The 23,924-nt window shown below is 38.9% G+C and overlaps 1 protein-coding gene across 3 annotated transcripts in view; it reads right to left on the bottom strand.

Moving 5' to 3' along the window:
• gpc5a (glypican 5a) overlaps positions 1 to 23,924 on the bottom strand; it is a 131,174-nt gene that overhangs the window by 42,060 nt on the left and 65,190 nt on the right. For all 3 annotated transcript variants that reach the window (XM_058089689.1, XM_058089690.1, XM_058089688.1), the window contains 2 exons: positions 22,921 to 23,041; positions 4,618 to 4,780 (listed from right to left, as the gene is read on the bottom strand). In XM_058089689.1, coding sequence (XP_057945672.1) covers positions 4,618 to 4,780; positions 22,921 to 23,041 — 284 coding nt within the window. The remainder of the gene's footprint in view (positions 1 to 4,617; positions 4,781 to 22,920; positions 23,042 to 23,924) is intronic.

The following is a 23,924-nucleotide window of genomic DNA, read 5'->3' on the forward strand; positions in this document are numbered from 1 at the left end:
AGACTGCACCTTATAATATAATATAATATAATATAATATAATAGAATAGAATAGAATAGAATAGAATAGAATAGAATAGAATAGAATAGAATAGAATAGAATAGAATAGAATAGAATAGAATAGAATAGAATAATAATTATAATATAATATAAGTATTGTGGTGCGGAAAATACGGTAGTCGAGGTCTCATGTATTAGTAAAATAATTATGCCTGACAACTTGTGGGTGGTGAAACTGTCAAATTAGTTCGCTGGTGCCTTGACGGATGTAATGTCTCACATGGTCTCTTACTGCTTCTTGTCACGTTTACCCAGATCTCACTTTAACGTAATTCTGTCTAATGAGGATAATCCCTTAAAGCAGGCCTCTATTGTTCGCATTGATTTTATCCTTCTTTATTTTCTTATCAGGCTGTTTCATCGACAGCATGTTTTGCTGATAAACCTCAAAGACATAGGAAAAGGATTAAAGATAATTGCAGAGAATGAAATCAAATGACATTTTAAATGGTGTTTCAGTTGCATTGAGAAGCGCAGCTCGATAGCTGCACACACACGCTCACACAGTATCTTGTGTATTATCGGTTGAAAATAAATGCAGTTGTGAAGCCAAGAAAACCTACTAATGCAAACACCATTGTCTATAACATTCTCACTGTAAGTGTTATGAATTCATTTTCAGGATTTTTTTTTACCTCAGTACCTTGACTGTTAATTTGCTGGGTAGCTGTATCTTTTTTTTTTTTTTAATGTTTATTACATCTATGCAGCATATATATTATTGACATTTTCCACTCAAGTTAAGGAAAAATAACCACATTGACAATAAATACCAGCAACTTTTCAGTTTCTATTTGCGATTAAATGTGATTAATTCTGAGTTAACTAAATTAGATTCATTGCAATTAAATATTTGAATCGATTGAAAAGCCTTTTACACTACATTTTACACTACAGAGAGAAGTGTAATGAGTTTACTCTTCAATCATTTGGTGCAGCTGGAACAGATTTGCACATCTTGCTAGTTGGATGAGAATAATGTCATATAATCAGGCGAGAGCAAATCTATCTGCCTTCAAAGCAATATGCTGTAGGAAAGTGCTTTTTGGACTATTTAGCAGATCATCAGGCAAATTGGAATGTCACACTTTAATTTAAGGGCAGTGCATGTAGCCATTACCATTGCTTCTTGTTTGTCTATTTAAAGGGGACCTATTATGCTTTTTTCCACTTTTCTGACCTATAAATGTAGTTAGAATGTTCTATTCTTGTGTTAAATGATGCCAAAGTTTCAGATAATGAGGTTTGTACATTTAGAAGTGAGCGTTGAAAGAAGTTTGGGATGGCTCAGTTTCAGGCCCTATGTGATGTCACAGAGGGGCTGACTTCCTGATGTATAAACTCTCTGCCCTCCTCCAAGCTCTGCTTCCTTCGCCCTGCGTGAAGCGCTGTTCCGCTGTACTTGCTGGCAATCCCTCAAAAGGGAAAGCCACATTTGTTTAAAATTCATAAAGACGCTATGTGGTTGGAGTTCTGTCACGGTCGGTCTCGAGAGCTTTAAGGTTCGACCCCAGGATGCAGAGAGCAGGACCAAATGCAGGTAAAATAATATTTATTTTAGCAGTAATAGCAGCAAAAGGAAACACAACTCACGAAACTGACGGACAAACAACAATGATCCCACAAAGGGAGAAGCGCACGCCTGAACTAAATAGAGGACAAATTAGGGACAGGTGTGGGTGGCCATGGCAACGAAGGCAGACGAGGCAAAACAGGAAGTCCAATACAAAATAAGAGTCCAAAACGGAAACCAAAGCCCAAGAAGGTAACTCAAACTCAACCTGTCACGTGCAAACCCACACAGGGCATGACAAGTTCCTGATTCCCTACCAAAAGAAATTTACTTTAATCTTAATTTTAATCAACGACATTTCACACTGGAGTGTTTTGTGAACATGGGCCACTATGCAGCTATGCGGCTATGCAGCTAGCCAACAAACTTGCTGAAGCCCTATGCCTTTCCAACGTTACTTGGTCGTGTGGAAGAGCCAGAAGAGAAAGCAGTAAGTAACAGTTGTCCTAACTGTGTTTATTTTGTGTAAGACATGGAGCAAAAGCGCTTGTCTGTGTAGCATTATAGCATAGAGGAAGCGGGGTTGCTAATAGCCTTTTCACACCACAATTAGTGGCTCTGCTTACCATTGAGAGATCTTGAGGTCTTGAGGTAACCTCTTGAGAAAATTCGGACTGTCAAGTCTCTACTTCCGGATTCGATTCGGGATCCAACGAATATTTAAAAGCAGACATTTTAAAAAGTAAATTGCTGTTTATTATCAATTCCTATAAAGTTAGCGTCCCAAACTCTTCCTATGCACTCGGCAGTGTGACCAACCACAGCAGATTAAGCGTGCCTGGAGGCGGCCGTGGGTGGAATACATTAAAAGAGACCATTTTTGCGGGAACACGAAATCCAGAGAAATACTAGAATACTAGAACTAGAATAGGTGCAGATTCTGGAAGAACTAGAAAGCTTTCTGTAGCTGCTCTATAGGAGTCCACAACTCAATATAAAGGGCCAAAATATGAGCATAATCAGTCCCCTGTAAGGTCATTTAAAATGTTATTATTGCTGCAAACATCGAACAAACATTTTAACTTCCTGTTGTCATAATGACCAGGAGTCCCAATTTGTCTATGTGGTATCTTGTTTCTGAAATTTCCCCTTGTGGGACTAACAAAGGCATATCTTATCTTATCCTATCTTGAGCCGATAGGACTGAGGATGTCTGATGACACTCTGTATTTATGCGGCGTTTAAGCAGCAGTGAACGTCCAACAGAGGTCATCACAGACAGTTGAGTGTAAATACTTGAATACTTGACACAAGCTGCTTTGGCGTCTGACAGCAAACAGGGCGGCTTTGTTGCAACGTGCGGTAAATGCCACAGCTTCGGATGAGCAATCATTTAGCAGTTTTCCCCAGTTCTGAATAGCCTCCACACACACTGTCAGGCAGCAGTGGGAACATTTACAGAGTGAGAATGACTTGTTTGGATGACCACCCACCACAGCTCCCCTCGCTGTCGCCTTAGGCAAAATGGGAGCATGATTAATCCAGTGGTTAGCATGTTTAAGGATGAGAGGGGAGAGGAGGCATTCTTGCAATGTGAGGAAGGTATAAAAAGGAGAGTCACGGAGTTGTGATTCATCAGGGGCTCCTGATCCTCTCTGGAGCAATCTTTTTTTTTAAATAACGGGCCTTGATTGCTCCATTGAAGCTATTATCTTTCACGATTATTATTATGTGTGTCATAAACTGGTGTCTTGGATGACTCTTATTATGTAAGATGATTGTAATAATAATAATAATAATAATGGATTAAATGTTATATACTGTTTATTAAAGCATCCAAAAGTGCTTGACAACGAAGTGAAGTCCCTATTCATTCAGTCCTCAGTCACACACCGGTGGTGGTAATCTACATATGCAGCCACAGTGGCCTTGGGCTAGTCTGATGGTAACATGGCTGCCAATTCGTGCCTACAGCCTCTCCGACCACTACTAAACAGTCATTCATAACCCAGTGTGGGCTGCACTGGAAGCAAGGTGGGTGAAGTGTCTTACTCAGGGACAAAAAAACTGTTTCACTTGTTTCTGGACAACTCTAGGTCCTGAACCACTGTTGCCCAAGATAGAGAATGGTTTTAAAAAAAATGTATATATCCACATATACTCTATATATATTTTGTTCTTCAGCAATCATAAACTGTGATAATGGGCATGTATTTACATTTATATATTTAAAGACGTGACATCAGTGCAAGATGTCATAGCCCTGTTGCGAGGTGAACACAATTTAATATAATATATAATAATATAATATAATAATTTAAAAATGCCCATAAGTTGTTACTGTAATTTCAACATGCAAGCAATGCAGCTTGGAGAAACACTTTCTCTAACAGGTAGACTGAGCAGCCTAGCCTGGCGACTGGGACTCAATATCATTGATTAGTTGTCTGTTATACCGTTTTTACAGTTAAAATGCATTTAATAAATGCAGGAGTCACAGGAGGGTTCTGGGGCTGAATCTAATATAATATCCATAAGTTTACAATTTGTATTGCAAATGTTGATCCAAAATGTATATGTAGAAAATTAAAAACTGTAGAACATTATCATCATCAAGCAAGCAGCAAGGTTTGATATGGGGGCGTGTTGATGCAGTAGTAAAATTCAGGCGATATTATCGTGTCAAAAATAGACATTTTAATGGTCGTCTCAATATTATTAAATATTCCTGGGTAGTCTCGTGATGTCTGTGAATAGCCGTGATATGCTGTTCTTTATGTATGATGATACATAAATTGAAAGATTACGATTTATTTTTACCGATTTATTGTCCTCTGGACATGGCTGAACCATCTCAGTCTGGCTTCTCTGACTTTAGCTCCAAGGCGACATGTAATGTGCCTCTGATTCCTGATCCTATCCATCCTGGTCACTCCCAATGTGACCCTCAGCATCTGCATCTGTGCTACCTCTCGTTGTGCATCCTGTCTTTTCCTAACTTCTTGCTGACGTCTTCAGTAAAATTGGAAGGAATCAAGACTTACTTTTGGATACTCTCTGGGTGTTCTTTTTGATAACGCCGCCACCAGACCCATCACAACCATCTTCATCATCACAGTCACCGCTGTAACGTCCATCTGCATCCCCGCTTCCTGTTTCAATCTGGTCCAACGTCCCCAGTTTAGGAATGGTCTTTCCTTGCAGCAGCTAATTGGTGCAAAAACACAAAGTATATACATTATTTATCTGAAAATATCAGTTGTATTTTCTGATTCAAGTTAATCAAGGTGAGTCAATAAGTTTGCACCCATCAAAATGTTGTGTTTTCTGCCGCACCAGGTAACTCTTCGTAGTATGCAATCACCCATTAACACTTGAAATTAATTTGTAAATATGGCAGTGTTAAGGTAAAGAATAAATAATAAAATAAGGTATTGCCGTTAGAGTATTGTCACATATAGACAAACAACCATTCACACTCACATTCATACCTATGGACAATTTGGAGTCGCCAATTAACCTAGCATGTTTTTGGAATGTGGGAGGAAACCGGAGTACCTGGAGAAAACCCACGCATGCACAGGGAGAACATGCAAACTCCACACAGAGAGATGGCCGAGGGTGGAATTGAACCCTGGTCTCCTAGCTGTGAGGTCTGCGCTAACCACTTGTCCGCCGTGCGGCCCTCGACTGTGTACTGTTGTGTTTAAATCTTTGTACCATTTTGTACTATACTCTCACAAAACACATCAACAGCTGTGGGTGCTGACTACTACATTCAGTGTAGTACAAGTATAGTCAATATTTACTTACTGCATACATGGATCACATTCAATATTCACATTAGGTTACAGTTGCTCTATATACACACTGAAATGGAAGCCAAACAGAGAGAAAATGTAAAAGAGCTGCTGAGCAGACACTAATCTATATGCAAAAGATCTACTCCCTGGTGCCTGCACTTGGCTGCTTTTCATTTTTCTATCATTAAGTTTTCTCCTGTTTCTAATTTTTTGTGACATCCTTAATATAAAACAAGATGTTTATTTGACTTATTTTAATGATATGTGTCAAAAGATGTAAAAACATGTGCATGTAATTGCCATGGTGTCTATGTGTTAAGCAAGTATATTATAAGTTTGAGCACCATGAACTGCATTGGATTGCAGGCCACTAAGGTTTTTTTGTGGTGCTCAGGGAAATGCAGAACACTAATTGGAACATTTAAATTCATAGTGCATCATTGGAAACAAGAGAGTAGGCGTTCCGCTGATCAGAAAGGTAGTGTCTATGCTAATTTGTTACTGTTGTGGTTTACTACAAGAGCAAGAGAGCAACAGTGTCAAGGTTGCTGCAATGGAAGAGATGAAAAATTTGTGTGAAGGTAATTAGCCTGTCTGGAGTCTTTACCCACGGAGGTGCCAAGCACTAATCTGAACACTCCTCCCATATAAACGATGTACATAATTTTGGATTCATTGAAAAACATACTTTGCACAGAACTGAGAGAGACAGTGTTGAATAACATGGATCAGAGCTTTTCATACTGTGAGGCAGGCTTCCCTGGAAGGCGTCACATGAGATGCAACAGCTTGGGAAAAATAAATAAAGTGCTAAGATGATCTGCTAAATAGTCCAAATCTGCTAAGCCTATGTCAGAGGCAAAATTAAGTCACTTTCTCGTTCTCTCGAAATTCATTTTTGTGGTTCCTCATTTATCAGAATCAGAATCAGAAAAGGGTTTATTGCCAGGTATGATCAAACACATACTAGGAATTAGTTTTGGTATAGCAGGTGCAGACACATTTATTAAAAAAGAATGAAAAATACAAAACATACAGAATAACAGTATAAATATATGTCGGTTAATTGGTACCAGACCCGAATGTGATGAATGAATTTCCACAAATTACGATCCCTCATAGGGTGTCACAAGTCACCTGATTTATGAGATGAGATGATGCACGAGATTCGGTCCACGGGAACGAGACGAGATTTTAACATGAATTTAAATGTTGCTGAATGAATTGTGTTTTAAATTGAGCAGGGTATATTTTCAATGTATTAAAGATACAGTATGTATTTGTATTATTTTTTCCGTTCTTTTGTTATCTTAAGCAGGAGACCAGGGTTCAATTCCACCCTCGGCCATCTCTGTGTGGAGTTTGCATGTTCACCCCGTGCATGCCTTTGTTTTTCTCCGGGTACTCCGGTTTCCTCCCACATTCCAAAAACATGCTAGGTTAATTGGCGACTCCAAATTGCCCATAAGTATGAATGTGAGTGTGAATGTGTGAATGGTTGTTTGTCTATATGTGCCCTGTGATTGGCTGGCGACCAGCCCAGGGTGTACCCCGCCTCTCTCCCAAAGACAGCTGGGATAGGCTCCAACACCCCTCGTGAGGAAAAAGTGGTAGAAAATGAATGAATGAATGAATGTTATCTTAAGCTAAAAAATAATTGAACAATCAATTTCCCATGTATTTGTATTACTACAAAACATGCATTAAATTTATTTCAGCATTAAACCCTGATCCAATCATCCCTAAATTGAACTCATAATTACCGCATGTGTAGTGATTCATTAAAATAAAATTCTGACATGAAAAACATAATTCTCAAGACAGTCTTCAGGAAGACCAAAGACAGCTGGGATAGGCTCTAGCATGCCCGTGACACTGGTGAGGATAAACGGTACAGAAAAAGTGTTTTCTCACTGTACTGGACACATACAAACACAGTTCTACAAACGATGTATGCAAAACTGACCTACAAGTATTATTTTTCATGTGCAATGTAATCACAATATTGTTATGGGCAAGATATTGCTTCATTTTTGTCCAATGGGTACGGTTACTGACTTTGAATCCATCCTTCACACACACACACACACACACACACAGCCATGCTCCCTAATAGTGCACAACCTACACTTTAGAATAAATGGACTGTTTAGTCCTGTTTGGGAAGCATCTGCTAAAACAACAATGCCCATCTGTTTTCAGAACACATCATGATCTAGAGCACGGTTGCTGATGGCAAACAACATACACAGATGTTTCAAAATATTGGCAGATAGTGTTTTCGACATGCTTTGTTAATTACAATCATTTCAAACCTTTTTAACCTTAAACATTTATTCCCACAATGGAAGAACATTATCCATGAAATGATGTTAATGAAGAATGTACTGATGAATAAACATAAAGATAATGTAACAGGTTTCTGACAAACATCTTAATTTGTTCCAAAGCTGCACATGCATCCATTGTTTGACCCGAATCAGCAATACAATGTTGTGTTTGTTTGACTGCACTTTGTGATGTAGAAAGAATACATGCTATTGTTTTCATCTCTGTGACCAACACATGAGGTTCTAGACTGATTCATTTAATTTATCTTTCAATTAACCTGGCCCGTGACAGTAATTTCCTAACCTGACAGTGGTTCGTTGTTTAACTGCATGTTTTACCTTTACCCTTATTCATTTAAAGTTGCCCTAATTAGGAGTCAAACCCTTCAGCAGCTAAAATGTTAAGTCTTGCACATATATTATATATATATATATTATATATTTATATTATTAAAATATATTTTATATCTGACTGCTGTGCCCCGGCCCGCTTTTACTCATGTTTTAACTGTGTATTAACATATGAATGTTGTATTTTAATGTATCTTTTACTCTGTTTACTTGCTTTATTCAACTCCATTCTTCTGTACAGTGTCTTTGAGTATTTTGAAAAGCGCTATACAAAAAAATTTATTATATAGTTACAGCTATTTGTACAAATTGGATGTTGCTTATTTTTATTCCATTAGGCAAATGGCTCTTCAACCCCTGGTTGCTTAATTAAGGAGGAAATATATTTGCCTAAATGGTCAATAGCTGGCTGCACAAGTGGTTAGCGTACAGGCCTCACAGCTAGGAGACCCAAGTTCGATTCCACTCTTTGACATCTCTTTGTGGAGTTTGCATGTTCTCCCCTTGCATGCGTGGGTTTTCTTCCCACATTCCAAAAACATACATGCTCCAAATTGTCCATAGGTATGAATGTGAGTGTGAATGGTTGTTTGTCTATATGTGCCCTGTGATTGGCTGGCCATCAGTCCAGTGTCTACCCCGCCTCTCGTCCGAAGACAGCTGGGATAGGCTCCAGCATATCCCCATTATCCTAGTGAGGATAAGATGCCTTTCAACCTTACTTATCAAATGTAACTTTATTTTATACAAGGCATTTCTGGCATGTCAAAGCTCATTTACACAGGCGCCTGAATGAATTCTTTGGGAGTGTGACAATAGAAGAACTTTGGCTGAACCTTTATGATTGTGCCATAGAAACATGTCTGACAGGTTCCATCACAGTAAATGGTTTGGCAGGTTTGACATTGGAGGACTGGCAATTGGAGTTGAACATTGTATAGCCTGCATCAATGATTTACTGGCATTGAGCGGCTGCAGCTCAAATATATTTATTACTTGCTGCTTAAGGCCCCAAAACATCATCACAGACAACCATCATCCAGCCCACACATAAAGCCTCATGTCTGCCATCAGAAGAATGCACAATTCCTGTATCGTTCTTTCCCACCGCTATACTATATGTATATAATGACAACTATTAATTTGAAAAAGACTTTTGATATATTTTCCAAGGTATTTTTTTTACTACACATTTTTGTTTACATTTTGTATACATTTTATCTATCAGTAGTTTCTATATTAGTACTTTCAGTACTGTCAAAAGAGGAAAGTGTCAGAATGAGTGTCAGCTCCCAAGGCACACACCATCACTTTGCATCTTCCTCATCTCAGCAGAAGCGCTGACAGGGTGTTTATTAGGTCCATGTATAGTCTGGCAGCAAGTGTTTGAAGAGTATGACAATTTGGCAATGCACACACGGTGAGTAAAACTTCAGAGTGATTGCTGCTGAAAATCTTGTGTTTTGTTATTTACATCATCGAGTCATCATCAGGTGCAATGCAATGAAATAAACAACATAGGAAGTGGAGTATGGAATGAATATACAGTAGATGCTGTGTTGAAGATTGGTAAAGTAAAATGAATACTGTAATATTCTAGTGTTTCTACGAGTCAGAGTTACTCCAGGTGGTGGAGATGGCTTCGTGGAGGGCATCCATTTTTGTTAACTTCCCTAGCCGTCCATCCCCAGGTGTATATAATGGAATAATAGAACTTTCTTCCATCTTTCAATGTCTCATGTATGGTGCTGTCATGCGAGATCTAAATAGGCAATTTTGTACAATTGGGAGGTCTTCGAAGACTTTATTTGTTCTTAAAACCCTTTGCTTCCAGATGCTGTCTAATGGTTATTGGACTACACTTGACACAAGCAGCAACCTAGCGAATTGGATCCTCCAACTCAGGGCAACATTTTGGAGTACAGTTTGACTATTTTGTTCCAAAACCCTCATGGTCTATTCAAAGGTTTTAAAAGTTTAAAGGACTGCTTTACTCTGTCAATGCTGATGCTTTGAGAGGTCTTGCTTATGGAGACGGTAGAAAATGAATGCATGCTTCCGATGTGTGTCCAATACAGCGATCTAACAGTGCATTAAATGTTTTCTCGTGAACAAGAAATAACGCCAGAAGTCTCAAAAACACATTGCGTCCTATTTGTCAAATGATCCAAATCTATACTTTCAATTACTATAATATAGTGGGTGGAAAAATAGACACCGTTATGTCAACAAGATTACATTACATTTTATTTCCCTGAGTTTTTGCCAGTTATTCATCATCTGACCTTGAAACTGTAAAAATGTGCAAGACGTCAAGCATACAAGCATTATATTTGAACAACCTCCCACACTAACACACAAAATGGCTCGTCCTCCTATAACACACTCTGGTGAGCATGCAACACTGAAACTATTAGATTGTGTTTCTGCAACACTATACATTATATTATATTCTGCCACAAAGAAAAAAACAAAACATTGTGGTCTGGGTTAAGGCGGAAAATCCTCTCAATGTAACAGAAATGACACTTTCATAAGAAGGTATGTCACCCTCTCCTACTAATTCCAATGAGAACAGGCTCAAATGTTGGTGTCTACAGGAAGATGAAATTAAGGTTATGAGGCCATCATCAGTGTGTCCTATACACTGATTTATTTAGTGACCATGTTACTGATGTTGTAGACAGTGTTGGGCATGTTACTTTAAAGAAGTAATTAGTTATAGTTATTTGTTACTTCTCCAAAAAAGTTACTGAGTTACTCCACTACAAAAGTAACTAGTTACCAGTAAAAGTAACTATTGCATTACCCACCCCAGGTTAAAGTAGTGTCTGTACTTCCCTTTGGCAAACGCTGTATTCGCACTCGATGTGCTTTAAACACCCACCCACCCAAGTTCTCTGGTTGGCTGAAGACGCAATCTTAGCCAATCCTCATCGCTTATGTGCTCTAACGACCACCCACCCAAGTTCTCTGATTGGCTGAAGACACAATTTTACTAAATCTTAGCCAATCCTCATCACTTATGTGGTTATCTCACCCTCCCTTGTCACTCTGCAACACTCTAAACGCTTACATGCTAAAACGATTTACCATTTAGAGATGTCTTGAAGTAACCTCTTTTCTTGAAGAACTAAAGACTTTCCAGTCTTTACTTCTGGATCAGATTCAGGATCCATCACATATGGCTGTATGTTAAAAGCGGACATTTTGAAAAGATTATCTTTTTTTTTTTTGTCCTGTCCAGCCATTGGGGCAGATCGTATTGTTGATCTAAATGACCTTACATGCTAAACAGATTTGCTCTGCCAGGCTAGGTGTAAGCTACACCTTCCCTGTACTATGAAATTTTATTTGCCGTTATTTTATGTTTTTGTTATGCAAATTTGGAGCGGCCGGACCAGAGCAAGAGAAACACAGAAAAGAAGAAAAAGAAAAAAAGGTGGGGTGGGGGACAGTGGAAAGAGAGAGACAAAAACAGTAGCAACAAGAATTCCCATGACAACAACAGTGACAAACAGGACTTTAAAAGATTATCAAATCCTATAAAGTTGGGTTAGGCAGCTATCCGAAAGTTGTCATGAGCTCCTGGGAATGTGACCAACCACATGGTGGGCGTGCCTGGAGACTATGGGTGGAATAAATGAAAATAGACCATTTTCCCGGGAAGCACGAAATCCAAAGAAATACAGCTGAATAGGTGCAGATTCTGGAAGATCTAAAAAGCTTTCTGTGCCGGTTGTCGTGTGTCGCTGCTCATGAGGAGACCACAACTCAATACAAAGGGCAGTTAAAGTACATATTACTGTTTTAGTCTTACGCTACGTCATTAAAACGATATAACAATTCCTAATCTATCATGATCGCTTCAACTGCTATCAATCATCCTTCTCATGCATTGGGCTATTCCATGTTACTACGCATACAGATTGATTCCGGAAGACAGACTTGAAGAAAATTTGCTGGTGTGAGAAGGCGAAAGAGAAACAAACATTTAAAAAAAATCAAAACTACCACTGGTAGAGGTACTTAACAGGAGCACAGCCAAGAACAATGTAGTAGTTTCTGGCATGAAGCTGAGAGTGATCATGATGGAACCCCTTCCACGGTGCAGGGTTGGAAACATCTCAGGTGGGATCACGCCAGTAACGTTGGAAGCCATCTGGACCGTCAAGGTTACACTTCTTTTCATCAGAGAATAAAACTTTTCAATTGAATTTCACTTTTCAACTTTTCCACCTTTCAATGTCTCATGTTTGTTGCTCCTTGGCAAAGTCGAGATGGGCAGTTTTGTGGCGTTGGAGGAGACAAGGTCTTTGAATTTGTTTTTTTGTTTTAACAAACCCTTTTCCCGCAGATGCCGTTGGATGGTTTATTGCACTGCAGTCTGCACCAGTAAGGGCCTTCATTTGGGTTAGTTTTGGGTTAATTTTTTGTGTCTACCCCCTTTTTTTTTAATTCCGTAATGCTCAGGATCTTTCCAAAAATGTAGAATGACTGTCTTACTACATCCTGAGACCTTGCTTATGAAGCTCCATCATCCGACTACGTTCAAGAAGAGAAAGCTTCTTAGGTTTAGCCATCAGGAAGGCATGACCATGTCAATACCTGACAGAAAATTTGAATTTTGAGCAGATTTTGGCTTCTATAGCCTAAACTTTTGATCAGGTGAAATTTAATTTTGTTTAATATTTTTTATTTTGCAAATATTTTTTGTCTTACTCTCCTTTTTTGCTTTTGCATATTGTATCTCTACTTAAAACCTCAGGTCTAAATGTGCAAAATGCATATTCTAGAATTTTTTCAACTGGTCTTAAGATTTTGATCTGGACTGTATCTATCTATCTATTATGGCTGTGCATATTAACATACATCAAGGTCTAATCTCAGGTCTAATCTATCAATTAACATTGCATTTTTTTTTTGTTGAGGACGCTCCAAAGGATACGACCGGCTATGCCGCTCAAAGGGCTATGCTAGATTTACAGCCAAATCAAGACATTCTAATTTGGTATTCAAATTTTATGGGTGCAACAAATAAAACGTGAATAAATTCCAACTGTTAATCTTTTGCATGAGGGGAGGGGGCATGAATAATTCACAAGAAAAACTGCTGGTCAACCACCACATCAATGATTGGTAAATAATTCAAAAGCAAAGTGGGTGAGAAGCTGCCTGGCCCTGATTATGATTGAGAGACACAGGGACAGGACCTGCTTATAGATTCTTGATGGGTTTTACCACATCAAGATGAGAGGACGACCAAGGAGGAGACGAGCACACAAATAATTCATAAGAAAGTCCTCCAGATGAGCAAGATGATGAAATCCAGAGTTTGTGCACTTAGATTACACAATGAATTTGTCAATAGCTGCATTTCTATTCTGCTGTGTCGTTTCAGCAGTGGAATAGTAATGATTTGTATTCGGTTCTGGGTAAAGTGGGAGCTATTTCTGAACATCGGTTGGTCAAGGTCAGGGGCAAAATAAATAGCTTAAGGGTATAGAATACAAAGGGTATGTAGATGAAACATACAAACTACAGCAGTCTGTTCATGCAAATGTCAAATAGACACATCATTCTTGTCCTAATAAAAATGCCCAACCGCGGCCTCTTTTAAGGGTAATAGAATTTCACCTTTTACTGCCATCCACAACTCAGAGTTTACATGCCTCTCTCACTCGGCACATGCGAACGGGCAAGCTGCCATTCATGCACGATTGCACATGTTCTTTGAGTTCAATAAGGTGCACAAATAGTGATTCATACAGACATGCTACTATATGGTACATAGCTGATGCACATTAAATTCACTTCAGTTCAATTCAAATGTAATTTTAAAAAGTGCCAAATCACAACATAAAATATCTCAAGATACTTAACATGAGGGAGGTCTATCAAGCTCAAGCTTAAGGTAGAAAAAATCACCTTCTCTCAATACTTTTATATTATACAGTATACAAAAACATCACCGTCTGTGAGATGTGAATATGGACGAGTTTGGGTGTGCGGAATGGGCGGATTACGCATTCCCCAGCATGTTTTGCTCAAGTTAAAATTATCACTTTGTACTGTCTTATGCCTTTTTAAGGTGTTATTTTGTACAGACGGCTGCACGGTGTTTGAGTGGTTAGCGCACAGGCCACACAGCTAGGAGATCCAAGTTCGATTCCACCCTCGGCTATCTCTGTGTGGAGTTTGCATGTTCTCCCCGTGCATGCGTGGGTTTTCTCCGGTTTCCTCCCACATTCCAAAAACATGCTAGGTTAATTGGCGACTCCAAATTGTCCATAGATATGAATGTGAGTGTGAATGGTTGTTTGTCTATATGTGCCCTGTGATTGGCTGGCGACCAGTCCAGGGTGTACCCCTCCTCTTGCCCGAAGACAGCTGAGATAGGCTCGAGCACGCCTGCGACCCTAATGAGGATAAGCGGTATAGAAAATGAATGAATTACTTAATTAATTTTCTACAGAGTGTGTAATAGTTAAAGTGCTGCTGTTTGTTGTCATGTCCAGTTAAATTATTTTGACTTTTGGTACGAATCTGGCCCTCTTATTCAGAATGGTAGTGGATTCCGTGCTATATACAATATTGTTTCCACTTGATTCCCAAAGAATCTCTTACTTATGTAAGCAATTTGTTTCATAAGGTCCGTGAGGCGGGCCAACTCAATGCTATTTTCCAAACAGTTTTGCAGGCCGGATGAAAGTACAGTGTGGGCTGGAAAAGGACAATTTTGAATTCAATGCTAAAATTGACTGGTAGCCAGCACAGTGAGGCCAGTAAGGGTGATACGTGACAAGTGGCGATGTTTTGGACCAACTGGAATTAGGTTACCCTAATTTCTTAGGGTTACCTATGAACAGTAAAATTCAATAATCCCCCCTCAAGGTCACAAAAGCATGAACATGTTTTTCAGCATCTGGTAGTGATTTTTTAATGTTTCATAGATGAAAAATGCTCTTCTTGACACTTGTTGTATTTAGGAAAAAATAGGTCAGTTGTTGTGCTTTGGTGGGGAAGTTACCTTTTTGTTGCCATCCCTTTCTGATAAATCCTTGTTGATGGTTTACCTCAATGTCACCTTGCATTGCTCCTCACGAGACAAAACTCTTCTGCTTTATGTATACTAGCATCCCGGCATCTCCTCACAGAGACAAAGAGACTGTTTGACTGACAAGAGGGTTCACTTCTTTCAAGCTTTTGTTTCATGGAACAAACACGCCAAGGTGCTGAAAACAAGCACAGAGTGAACCTCCTTCCTTTGTGTTTGGAGATGAGAGAAGAGGAAAACAGACGCGTGTGCATGTGGCAAAATATTGGGGGCAGCAAAATTATTGAGTTAATATTTATTTTGTGATTAATTTATTTATTTTTTGCGCAAGACTGCTTTTTTCTGAACAAGAAATCTCATCATGTTTTATTCTCACCCGATCTGGTGACAACCTTCCTGATGACACACGACTCTATTTATCAATAAAACCTCATGAAATTCACCCACTAGATGACCTTCATTCATTCATTCATTTTCTACCTCTTATCCTCACAAGGGTTGCGAGGATGCTGGAGCCTATCCCAGCTGTCTTCGTGCGAGAGGAGGGGTACACCCTGGACTGGTCGCCGGCCAATCACAGGGCACATATAGACAAACAACCATTCACACTCACATTCATACCTATGGACAATTTGGAGTCGCCAATTAACCTAACATGTTTTTGGAATGTGGGAGGAAACCGGAGTACCTGGAGAAAACCTACACATGCACGGGACACTTTTGAAGGTTTATAAGATACTGTTTTTAAAATATGTTTTGCGGCTCCAGTCTATTTTCCCTTAGAGAGCATGGGGCTAAAATGGCTGTTTTGTTAGTAAAGGTTGCCGACCCCTGGTTTAGTGTTTTAGCAATTAGGAAAAACTGTAATTTGGGGGACAATAAACATTTCCAAAATGCATCTGCATTGGCTTATGTCTTACCTACATTAAAAAGTCTGTCCTGATTATATAGATATTTTTAATTGCATATTAATTTATTTTATATTTATTTAATATATTTTACATTTTTTAATTTTCTCTAAAAAATAATGTTAAAATCTCGTCTCATCTCGTTCCCGTAGACGCCATCTTGTGTAATGTATTTTTGACATCTTATCTTGTCTGCATAACAGTGGGGGTTCATGGAGGCAGGGGTCCCCAACCGCCGGGCCGGGGACAACTACCGGTCCGTGGTGCATTTGCTACCGAGCCGCACAGAAATAATAAATAATTTCTTAACGACTCACTGTCTCCCATCACACCTATGGGACCATCTCGTCTCAACAAAACAAGCTCAGGCCTCCCACTGATTCAGCAGGTGAGTTATATTTTCCCTGCACTTAACATTTGTTTTTAGTCCCATCATGTTATTTTATATTTTCTGTACTTTTCTACCACATATTGCCGGTCCGTGAAAAAAAGACCCAAATCACACCGGTCTGTGTGGCAAAAAAGGTTGGGGACCCCTGGCCTAAGGGGGACATATAAAGCCTGTACAGTACAGGTCTCAGCACAGAACCCTGTGGGATGCCATGACTGACTTTCATGTGCAGTCTTTATTACCAGTGGATACAGATGTTGGCAAATAGTACTGAATACATTTTACTGCAATTATTTTAATGTCAAAGGACACACTTCTTTGTGTGTACAATTGAATGGGCATGTGTACTGGTATGTGTAATTGATGTTTTAGCTGGTAATGACCTAGGTGGCCATGAACCCACACAAATATGACCTTGATACCTCATCCTTGTACACATTTCATCAAAAACCAATAACACATTAAGTGAATGCCATCAGCAATTTACATAAACGCCTTAAGCTTTTACTATCCCCATCATTACACTTGTCTTCCTTTTGTTTATTCTAATACAAGCACATATAGGAGTGAAGGCATAGAGTAAATGATCAGGGACAAACATTAAACTTGAATGACAACTCGGGTCACACAGCACAAACAGGCCGACACTTCTCTGTGTACTACAGTGGCTGATGAGATTCCAATCAGCTCTTTGCAAATCAAGTCCCGAAGAGATGTTAATGCAAGCAAGATTCAAGTAGTGTGAACACACAAGCTGTTCAATGACTCATACAATGCTATAATATCACATGTGACATTGCTGCTTCCAATGTCAGCTCTCCAAGTGACTTCTTGATGTTTGCTTCCGACAGATACACAATCTTGAATAAAAATAAATAAATAACTAAAGTACTTTATACTCATGTTTACTTGATTTCTCTTACATTTTTTAAAATTGTTTTATGCAATTTTGAGAAGCTAATTTTCCCAAATATTCTCACAATTATCAAAACACCACACTCAATTTTTGTAATTCCTCACCAGGGTCGCATATATGCTGGAGCCTATCACAGCTGTCTTTGGGCAAGAGACAGGGTACACCCTAGACTAGACTAGCCAATCACAGAACACATATAGACAAACAACCATTCACACTCACATTCATAGTTATGGACAAACATGCATGTTTTTGGAATGTGGGAGGAAACCAGAGTACCCGGTGAAAACCCATATACACAGGGAGAACATGCAAACTCCACACAGAGATGCTCAAGCAGAGATTCGAACTCAGGTCTTCCCGATCTCCTCTTGTATACTTTTGTTGCATTTCGCTAGCTTCACGGTGTGTAATGTTTAGCAAAAAGTGTCAAGCACAATCTCTACCCTGGACAGGTGTTTTGTTTTGTGAGTGTAACGACATGTTGGTTGTGTGAAAAAAATCATTTTACTGTGTAACAATTATAAAACAACAACAAAAAACGGGAATGGAACTTCCAAAATCAGTGGAACGGGATGTCAACCTCCAATTTGTTCAGATTTCAAAACAATGTTTTCAATTGTAAATAGTAGAAACTGAATTAATGCATGATGGGGTCAACTTGGGGTCAACCAAAATTACATCATCACTGGCTTGCCGCAGTGTAGATTATTCTTCGTAACTGGCTTTCTTCTTTTAACTGCTGTTGTTGAGGTTGAGGGCCAATATATTTTGGGGCAGCTTTTTTTTTTTAAGTTTTTGTTTTTGTCAAGCATTGATGACAAACATGTTCCCGATGATATTGCCTCAATTCATCGCTCAGAACATTTCCACAACAAATACATTGTAGACTGGCAATATATTGCACAGAGATCAAATGGGTTTTAAATATTACAGCCAATTTAAATAGTTAGCGCTGTGCAGCACCTAAAAATATGACAGCCACCAAACAGGATTAACAGAGCATACTGTCATGTATCGCTATAATTTAATGATGCGTACCCCAGGATGCAAAGACATGGTGGCTGGTGCAATAAATAAAGTCGTTATTTCACAAAAATGTGTTTATTAGGAGTGGCACAACTCCCAAAAATATGAAGTATGAAAGCAACAATAGAAGGGTAGGAAACATGCTTAAGCATCAAAGTAGTCGCATCCCAATGACATGCATTGTTAGCTAGCTCATCTGAACTCATTTTCTCTGTTAAAACTACTCAATTTCTTCTTTTTGTGCCTTGCATATCTCATTCATCTCCTTCTTCAAGGCATGTAATAATTTAAAATCTTTGCTCTCGATAATATTTTCACATTCGAGTCCTGGCTGTTGTCTTTCAACAGCCAGACTGACCCAAGTTCCAAGGTCAGTGTCATTTCTCTGAATTTTTCTCCATATTTCATTGCATGTTTTAATTTGTAAAATAGCCAAAATTAAGCATTTTCAAGCATAAAAATGGCTAAAGAAAATAAAATGCAAATATATAGGCTTAGAATATAAATAGTATTCTACACAAGACACCGGGTGTCAGTAATGTTACTGTAATGTTCGATGAGACACACAAGCACCAGACCGGATTGCCCAAACAACAGGCTTTAATTGCAGGTTTGAATTATCTCACAACAAGCACAACGATCCAAGGTCTAATAATACAAATATAATAACACATAGTAATACATAATAATATGCACCAAGCTGAAACCACCGACTTCATTTTGTGTCCTTTAATTTCGAGTCTTATTTTCAAATATCTTATTATCTTCTTTGATTATGTCAGCTATATCGGGTAATACTATGGGCGTAAAGGTGACTGAAGGGTTGTTATTTCATGTCAAGAGGGATCTAATAATAATCTAATAATCGAATGACATTATTGGATGACTGACATACAGCGCATGGCACATACTCATATTCCAGGAAAAACTCACGTATGCCTTCCAGTAAGTCATACAATGCCTCACATTAAATTCTCCACCACTTTAACGTGGCATTAAAAAAAGAAACATTTTTTAAGTGGCACTGACACTTCTCTTTATCCGGACTCTATGAAAATGCTTTATTAGTAGGCTTAAGTCAAATTACATAACATAACATAAGCTGTAAAGTAGGTTTGTCTGATCCGCAGGGGTGAAATTATTCCCAGAGGAAAATTGAGAATGCAAATCAACTAAAATGAGGCTTACAAGCAACATGACAAAGCAGTTGCCTTTAAGTTCTATCTTGACCCAGTGATTGAGCACTATTAGGCTTGAGAGCACTCAAGATGTTGGGACAATTAATTGTGGGAGGGTTATTTGCATTTTGAATAACCATAAGTTATGTAGTAAGTACCAAAGTACAATCACTTTAGCTGCTTATTATAAGGCATATATGTACTTTTTCTACTGAGGAAAAGACAAGAAGCAGAACTGGAGGTAGCAAAGATGTGGATGCTGAGATTCTCATTGGAAGTGACCAGGATGGATAGGATCAGGAACAAGTACATCAGAGGGACATTACATGGCCTTTACAGGCCTTGGAGATAAAGTCAGCGAGGCCAGACTGAGATGGTTCGGACATGATAAAGATAGTGACTATATTGGTAGAAGGATGCTGCGTTTAGAGCTGCCAGGTAGGACGCGTAGAGGAAGACCAAAGAGGAGGTTTATGGATGTAGTGAAGTGGGTAGTTGCTGTGAGAGAGACAGATGCAGAAGACATGGAGGAGATGCTGTGGAGACCCCTGAAGGGAAAAGCCGAAAGTATGAAGCCGAGTTACTTTCCATCCTTATGCAGCCAAATGTGGTCTACATGTGTCAAAAGCCACACTAAACTTCAACTTTCAGAACTTGATCCCTATTTAACAAAAAAAAAAAAGCCTTAAAGTATTGAAAGAAACCGTCGCACTTCAGTCTGTCACTCTGGAGCAAATAGCACGCTGTCAAGATAACCTTGGAGGTTTTCCATTGAGAGTATTCAGACTCAACAAACAAAGCTGTGCGAATAATGGAAGGCAGTTGTTGAGACTGAGGCCAAATCTTATGCAGTATAGCTTACAGCAAATAAAACTGATCAACAGGCTACATGTCCTGAAAAAAAATCTATGACATTTGCATCGCATCTTGTTATAGCTATCAGTGTTTATAAATACACTTCTTTTGGTTATATAGCATTTTCACAGTCTAGGTTGCTTGTATCAAATAAAAGACAACAAGCAGTGTTGGATTTCAATTTAAATCTGATATTCAGAGATGATGTGTTCTGTTAATCTAAATGCATTCATTGGAAATGTAACATAAAAATTCAGTCATCAAGAGTATGTATGACCACAATATTATTTCTGGAGGAAGTCAGCCTATTCCTGTTATGCTGCACAGACTTCTTCTGAAATGCAAAACACTGCAAAAGTGTGTTTTTAAAAAAAGATTTCTTCAAAGTAGAAAAAAAAAACATCTCATTCACAGTAAGTCTGTAATTATTTATAAGTACCGGTAAAATGTGCCACAAAAGCCCACAATTTTTACACGTCTCTATGCTTCACATATAATATTTTTCATCAAATGTTGAAATTCTGCACTTTGTTTGGCTGTCTTTAGTTGTTGCGAGACGCAAAAACTTCACTTAAATATGATGGTCTGGTCTCCAAGCTTTCAGTGAGGTGTACAAGATTATATGTGATTGTAAGTCGGTGGTGGAATTACAACAGGCAAGCGTATGTGGGGGGGGGGGGGGGGGGTGTAGTTTAGAAAAACATCTCTTACAGGTAGGAAGGACCATCCAGCAGTGTGCTACTACTATCCACTTCAGAGTCAGGTGGAGGCGGCCCCATAACAGATGAAAGCACGGTTGTCATGCAAGCCTGTGACTCTGATTCGTCTGTTCTATCAATCATTCATTCATTCATTAGTGGTGATTACCCATCCATCCATCCATTTTCTATGCCACTTTTCCTCACCAGGGGCGTGGGGGTGTACTGGAGCCTATCCCAGCTGACTTTAGGTGAGAGGCGGGATACACCCTGGACTGGTCGCCAGCCAATCACAGGGCACATATAGACAAACAACCATTCACACTCACATTCATACCTATGGACAATTTGGAGTCGCCAGTGAACCTAACATGCATGTTTTTGGAATGTGGGAGGAAACCGGAGTAAAAAAAAAGGATCTACTGTTGAAATAAATTGTGTAGAAAAGCAAATAATAGGGGAGCTATTGTTCTAAACCGACCAGGTTCCCGATGTGACACAGAAAACTAAATACTTGAAAATTTTAGATTGGTTACAAATTGCGCCAGGTTTGACAATGAATGAAGCAAATCATGCAAATTCATTATGGCTCTTGATTTGGTATAGAAAAACAATTATCTTGCTTTGTTTGGCATGCAGCACACAGCACACATACTGACTGTGGCTGATTTATATAACAGGATTCTAAACTGAAGCAACACTGAAATGGAATGAAAGTAACAAAAAGTCTCAAAGTTTGACACAGTGAAGTCACTTCACAATTAAAATAAAAAGCTGAAGTAATATGTAAAAAAAATGTTATTATCAATTTTTCAGATTTGCAAGTTGCATTCAAGGACACATGGAAAAAAACCCAAACCCTGAAAGGGGAAGCCATGCACTGAATCGCAGGTCAGGAGCTCTGATGCAATTATAATATATTCTGTACCGCTTATCCTCACTAGGGTCGCCGGTATTGTTGTCGCAGACCATTATTGAAGCTAAAGGAAGTAAAACAATAGAAAGCTGACTTCAGGCAAGAGTAGGGTACACCCTGGACTGGTCGCCAGCCAATCACAGGGCACATATAGACAAACAACCATTCACACTCACATTCACACCTATGGACAATTTGAAGTTGCCAATTAACCTAACATGTTTTTGGAATTTTGGGAGGAAAAAAACATGTGCAAGTACAGGAAGAAGATGCAAACTCCACACAAAGATGCCCAAGCAGAGATTCGAAACAAGGACTTAAGGACTTTCTGATCTTTTGACTGTGTGGCCAACATACTAACCTCTCAAGACATTTTCTATATAGTGTAGAGTCACTGGAGAGTGCTCTCTGTTTCCCAGCGTGCTTTGCTGTTTTTGTAAATGGCTAGGAAGCACATGGCTAGAGCTCACATAAACATAGTAGTTGGTTGTGTGTTAATGCTGTTAATTGCTGCGGAGCACTTTATTACATGGGAAAGATGCATGTCGAGCTCTTATAAATTGCACTTTTTCCACCTTGTGGCTCTTTTTACAGTTTAAAACTGCACCAAACATGATCTCTTTATTTGTGCAGTTGCATCATCATCTCATTTTTGCCTCTCGCAAAAAACTTAAAAATACATTCTAATTTAGACCAACAATAGGTAACATTTACTTAAAATATGCATTTTTCACTAATTATAGTCCATAGTTAACCACAAAACAGAGACCATTTATTAGTTAATTTTTGAAAACCTGTGATAGCGAGGGCATGATTTTTGAACTGCGATGGAGCAATTACAAAACATGCACATAGCAATGTGTTAAAAAAGTCAAATGTGTTAATCATGTAAGTACAGCAAGTGACGAGGCTCACCTGATTGATGTGCTTCAGTTTGTCTATGAGCTGATGGATCACAGCATCATCTCCTTTCACTTTGACTTCAGGATTTGCAGCCTGAGCCTTGACGCCATTCCCAACCACACGCAGAGTATAGCTGTAAAAACCAAAACAACAATTTCAACTCTCTCATCTGTATTTTCTCTGCTCTTTGGGAAGAAAAGTCATCAATATTCCACAGGTGATAATTCAACTGTGGTAAAAATCCTGAGGTTAAACAGGAATTTGAAATGTGAAAGAATCACGACTCATTTGCCTCAGCACAAGTGCATGAGTGCACTTACAGCCGCGCCATTACATATGGGTTAAACCACTCTTTATGATCACTCGTGGAATGGAAAACCATAAAACCACAGTAAGTACACTGGATGCAACCTCCCACTTATGATGTACAATGTGATGTTTCTATATGCTACATTAATCCTTATTTGAAAGCAGTTCACCGCTGTTATTGCTTGGTAAAAGACTTCAGATCACCTCAAGGTCTATGTCTTTTCAGCAGGGATGACTATGGAATTGGTAGCGAGCGAGTGAGCACCATTTACACACATCTCAATCCCCCACAAGCCATATAATACAACATATAGATCAAGGAAAGACATTCACCGCTGACAGACCTCCAATGACCTGTGTTGTGTATGCAGGTCTGAATAGATACATAAGAAATGTCAGTCACCCCTGTGGATTGGAAATTAAAAGAGAAAAATGGGTGTCTTAAGAGACTGGTGATTTCATACTTGCTAACAAATGGGAGTGATTTGGAGTGAGTCAAGGTCAAGAGTATATGAATAAATAAAGCACAGGAAGCACGATGTCTAATTTATTTAAAAGAAAAGGTGGGTGGCAGAATTCAAATTCAGTCATGATGTGTGGGTCCCAGCAATGTGAGTTTGATGTTCATCTGGAATTCACTGAAGGAAAGTTCATAGTTGTCATTCAAGTTAAACTAAAAAGGAGTTTACAAGAAACGGTGATAAATG

Source organism: Doryrhamphus excisus, chromosome 12 (genome assembly GCF_030265055.1).
Source record: "Doryrhamphus excisus isolate RoL2022-K1 chromosome 12, RoL_Dexc_1.0, whole genome shotgun sequence".
Lineage (NCBI taxonomy): Eukaryota > Metazoa > Chordata > Actinopteri > Syngnathiformes > Syngnathidae > Doryrhamphus > Doryrhamphus excisus.